Genomic DNA, 5,100 nt, shown 5'->3' with positions numbered 1-5,100 from the left:
GCCTGTGGTTCTGCTGAGGTCCAATAGAAGCCCGGTTGATCATCTGTGGGTTCTGGTTCGACCCGTTAACTCAGTACCACCGTGTTCTGGTACCTGGTGGCCGTCTGGCTCCATGGAGCGGACCAGAACCAGATGGTGACCCGCTGAAGTTTCAGAACCGGACCTGACGGCATTGGTTCCGTCCCGCTTTGTTTCAGAGGAGGTGTCTGCTGCTGGAGCAGAACCGGGCCCGGCTGGAGGAGGAGGCGACCCGTCTCAGGAAGAAAATCCACTTCACCGCCAGAGAGGAGGAGCGGCGCTGGGCCCGGCAGAACCGGACCGCCTGCAGGCCCGACTCTGCAGCCCAGCAGCGGTGAGTAGAACAGAGGTTCTGCTGCGGTTCTGGAGTCCTGCTCCGGTTCTGAAGTTCTGCTTTGTCGCGGCAGCATCCAGGCCAAGCTGAAGCAGCACCAGGAGTTCTTCCCTGCCTTCCACAGCCTGATGACCCGGATCCTGGAGGTTCTGGGTGAGGATCGGACCTCGGTTCCCCCGCTGCCCCCTGCTGGCCGGCCGTGGACTAACCGGACCCCGCTGCCCCCTGCTGGCCGGCCGTGGACTAACCGGACCTCTGTGTGTTCCAGGTGTGACGCGGATGGACCAGGTCCTTCCTGCGCTGCAGACCCTGAAGCAGGCGGCGCCGTCCTCCGTCGACCCGGATCTGGTTTCCATAGCGACGCCGTCTTCATGAGCTCCTGGTTCTTCAACTACCGGTTCCCACGGCAACCAACAACGTCATCGACAGAACCAAGTGGACCGGGACGGGTTCTGTTCTAAAGGAGAACATCTGGACCACCCCATGGCTCCACCAATGGGTGGCCTCCCCTGTGGCCCCGCCCACCCCGCTGAGCTGTTAATGAGGCAGTCCCCCTGTGAGCCAGAGGGGGGCAGCAGAGAGCCGTCCTCTGGTTCTGATCCATAAACTGAACAATAAACTTTGATTCTGATCGGTTCTGGTTTCTGTTTGCTGGGGAAGAAGGAGGGTTTAGGTTCTGCTGCTTATTTATCTGATTAAAATAATAAAAAAGCAGCAATAATTAACATGTATATTATTAATAATTATCAATAACGCCTGCAGGGGCGGGAACTCTGAAATATGGCAGGCTGTTTTCAGATTTAATGAAAGCCCTCTCTGTTGTTCCATTTGTAGATCAATATTCCACTGCTAGACTGCGATAATATTATGGGATTATTTCTTTAATGGAAGCAGATCAGTGTGTCTATTTAGGTGAAATCAGCTGTGAGCAGGTAAGGATGGAGAATAAAAACCATCTAATCTGTTCATCATCTGATGTTTCCTCCTCCTCAGTTTGATTCAGTGTGTTTGCAGCCGATTCAGATGTTATCATCCCAATAAATGGCCGCTATTAGCGGCTAGCAGTCCCATAGGTTAGCTTCAGATTGTTGCTCTCTTCTATCACTCAACTTATCTGAATTAAAGTTCATTTTAAACTTCTACTGTTTTAAAAATAGGATTTAAAATCCTGTTCCACGAGTATCCTCATCCACAATTCCCGCTAAATTATCACGTTAAATGTTTACATTATTTATTGGCTGCATCTAAAAATATCAAAGATATTTTTAATTTAAACATAGATATGAAATAATATAATATAACCTACAAGAACTTAAAGTTATCATTGTACGAGGTCATCAAATCAGTTTAGTCTGTCCAATGTGTTGCCTGTAGTATCATTAAATGTCCAGCAGGTGTCAGTATTTCCTTTAAGATGCATCATTAACCTTCAGTTGTTCCCATCCAGTGAATCCTAACCCTGAAGTCATTACTTTCCCTCTGCTGAATTAATTAATCTATTGACGCGTAATCCTTAAATAATTACAGTAGTTCTTCTAAGTATGGAGGACCAATCCAGCCGTCATTGAAAATACATACAGAATAAATAAAAACATACAAAAAGAATTGAAGGCCTTAATAATTAATGATATAAAATTCCTTGAAAAAGAAGCAAATATGAATTTGTGTGACATTAAATGTGACAAAATAATTAAAAATCTGATATTTCTTTAACAACTGATCAAATATAAGGAGATTACTTTTTCAAGCAATTTTATATTATTAATTATTAAGTCCATTTATTTCTGTATGAATTTCTAATGAAGGCATGATTGGTCCTCCACAGTCGTCCTACAATTATTCATCTAAAGATATATTTTATCTTCCACCTTTATTCTTACTTTTCTTACAAAACAAAAGATTTCAGGAAAATGTATAACAGGATATAAAATAAGTTGGCTTAAATGCAAGAAGAATATATTTTTAGATGAATAATCCATCAATTGTTGAAGAGAGTTTAATACAAGTACAGAAATACATTGATTTTATTAATATAAAATGCCTTGAAAAGGTATTTTCAATTATGGCAGCATTGGTCCTCCATATTTATTAGCTACTTTTTCAAGCGATTTAATGTTATTAATTATTAAGTCTTTCATTTATTTCTGTATGTATTTTTAATCATGGCAGGATTGTATTGAGTATGGAGGACCAATCCAGCCATAATTAAAAATAATTACACAATTGAAGGGCTTAATATTAATTAATAATATAAAAGTAATAATAGAAAATTGCTTGAATATATATGTCTTTATGGCAGAAATCTGTTTGACGTTAAATGTCACACAGATTTATAATATTAGCTACTTTTCCAAACAATTTTATATAATTAATGATTAAGTCCTTCATTTCTTCCTGTATTTCTAATCGTGGCAGGACTGGTCCTCCATAGCAGCAGCTCTCCTTCACCTTATTTGGTCAGAGCGGAAGCGCCGCGTTGCTAGGAGGCAGAGAACGCTTAGATCGAGCCGCCGCCTTCATCTCCAGGCTCGGAGGCGCGCGGCAGAGCGCGGGAGGAAAGGCTCCGCTCCGACAGGACCAACCAGGTGAGCTGCCGCGATGACGCAGCCGCACGCGCCCAGGTGCAGCAGGCAGCGCGAGGCTCCAGTTGCGGAAATGACAGGAGGAAAGTTCCGCGTTCCTTCAGAGCAGGGAGAGAGCCGCCGGACGAGGACGGAGGAAGGGGGACAGCTGGCTCAGGGGGGGGGACAGCGCTCTGACGTCATGGGGAACTCTGGGAGCCTGGAGCTGCTCAGGAGGGGCTCCGGGAGGGGCTCCAGGAGGGGCTCCAGGAGCCGCAGAGATGTTCCACAGATCACAGTGATCCAGGCGTCACCGCTCCCTCAGGACGGGAGCGTCTTCGTCCTGCCTGGACCTGAGGAGCCGCAGGGCCCTGAGGTGGAACCTGAGGGCCCCCAGGGCCCGGTGGAACCACAGGAACCTGAGGGCCCGGCGGAGGCGGAACCAGGGGGTTCTCAGCAGAGCCTCCTGTCCACAGAGGACCAGGAGGACGCGTCCAGCAGCGAGGGCGGCTGCAGTCCCAGGGCCAGCCGGGAGCACTTCCTCCAGGTGATGATGAGGCGTTCTCCTGACGTCAGGAGGAGCCTGGTGCTCCGTTCCGCCGGCGAGGCCCCCAGGACAGACCTGGACTCACAGGACGAGGAACGGCTGGCGGTGACCCTTGACCCCCTGGAGCACGAGTGGATGCTGTGCGCCTCCGACGGGGAGTGGGCCGGCCTGCAGCGCCTGCTGGCGGCCGAGCCGGGCCTGCTTCTGAAGAAGGACTTTGTGAGCGGCTTCACCTGCCTGCACTGGGCCGCCAAGCACAACAACCCCGAGATGATGGCGCTCATCGTCAACTTCGCCAAGCAGCACCGGCTGCCCCTCGCCGTGGACGTCCGCTCCAACATGGGCTACACGCCGCTGCACCTGGCCGCCATCCACGGCCACATGGAGGTGGTGAAGCTCCTGGTGGGGGCCTACGGCGCCGACGTGGACGCCAGGGACTACAGCGGCCGGAAGGCCTGCCAGTACCTCACCCACGACGCCGGCGCCGACATCCGGGACATCGTAGGAGATTACGAGCTCTCCGTGTCTGAGGGGGCGGAGCCTAAAGAGGGAGGCCGCTGGAGGTTCTCCAAAGCCCTCCAGAACATGGACGGCGAGGCGGCGGGCGCCGAGGGCCGCCTCCGGGTCAAACCGCTGCGCAGGAGGTCCTCGCTGAGCCGCATGAAGCCCAACCTGCAGAAGATCCGCCTGAGGGCGTCCCACATCGTCCACAGGGCCTCCTTCAGGGACCCGGACGGACCCCAGGGGAGGCCCCCCAGGCCCAAAACACACTTCTTAGGCTGAGCCCCCGGCGCTGCACACTGCCGCTCAGCTGGCTGAAACACAGGGAGCAGCAGACTCTGATGGAGGCTTCTGGCTTTCTGTTTCCTAGAGACCGGCTAGCTAAGGGGGGGGGTTCTGGTTCTGTTTGGACCCGTCAGCCGCGGCGCTCCGGTTCTCCCATCTCAGCATGAAGCAACAGGAATCCGCGGCATGCTGCTTCATGCTTGGCGCCGCACACATTCCCCACATTCCTCACAATCAGACGCTCACCTTTCCACCGCCAACACCCAGCCTCCAGAACCAAGCAGAACCTCCTCTAACAGAACCATCAACCCAAGGCTGTAGGTCTGAACTCTGGTAGGGACGCTATTGGCCGGGTGTCATTGGTGCTATGCCATATGCCCTTTGTTATGCTGGATGTGAGATTAGAGGAATTCATTGTTTAAAGAGAAAAGCAGCATTTTGCTGTCTGTCAATATTCTCCATCCAGAACTCCTCATGTGGAAACATTTTAGTTTCACCTGAAGGGCAGCTGCTTCACCTACAAGCTGCCCTGCATCATTATTACTGCATATCTGTTTCCTATAATCATATAATGTATAAGTGCGTTTTATTAGTAAAGGATTAAATGTAACTCAACCTTTTATCATCGTCCTATATTGCTTACTGTCTGACTGTTTAAATAGCTCCGTATGTCTGTTTTCTTTTTTAGTGGCATCATCTATAAAGCAAAACACTGAGAATGAGCCTGAGTTTATTCAAATCTAAAATCACTTTTAACAATTATAAAGACAATATAACACTATCTTATCTGTAATGTAATAATATCCTAAATAAACAGCCAGTTTCCAGCATTATTTACCAGACATTAATGTTTG

General features: G+C 49.5%; 1 protein-coding gene and 1 long non-coding RNA gene across 2 annotated transcripts; both read left to right on the top strand.

The window, feature by feature from the left end:
* Window positions 1-87: 87 nt before the first annotated feature.
* Window positions 88-1,211, top strand: LOC107081121. The gene is made up of 3 exons (XR_001481032.1): window positions 88-352; window positions 426-505; window positions 621-1,211. It is a non-coding gene; the product is annotated as an uncharacterized LOC107081121 (long non-coding RNA).
* Window positions 1,212-2,877: 1,666 nt separating this feature from the next.
* On the top strand, window positions 2,878-4,988 carry LOC107081120 (ankyrin repeat domain-containing protein SOWAHC-like). Its single transcript, XM_015369329.1, has one exon. It carries the CDS (start codon window positions 2,951-2,953, stop codon window positions 4,241-4,243), a length of 1,293 nt encoding a protein of 430 aa, XP_015224815.1. The 5' UTR covers window positions 2,878-2,950; the 3' UTR covers window positions 4,244-4,988.
* The last annotated feature ends 112 nt before the right edge of the window (window positions 4,989-5,100 follow it).

The sequence above is a fragment of the Cyprinodon variegatus genome, unplaced genomic scaffold (genome assembly GCF_000732505.1).
Source record: "Cyprinodon variegatus isolate N-32 unplaced genomic scaffold, C_variegatus-1.0 Scaffold2982, whole genome shotgun sequence".
Classification (NCBI taxonomy): domain Eukaryota; kingdom Metazoa; phylum Chordata; class Actinopteri; order Cyprinodontiformes; family Cyprinodontidae; genus Cyprinodon; species Cyprinodon variegatus.
Note: the sequence above shows the minus strand (reverse complement) of the source record. Positions and strands in the feature narration are given on the sequence as shown.

Coding starts and splice junctions, on each gene's coding strand:
- LOC107081120 (XM_015369329.1), top strand. CDS start 2,951: ATGACGCAGCCGCACGCGCCCAGGTGCAGCAGGCAGCGCGAGGCTCCA.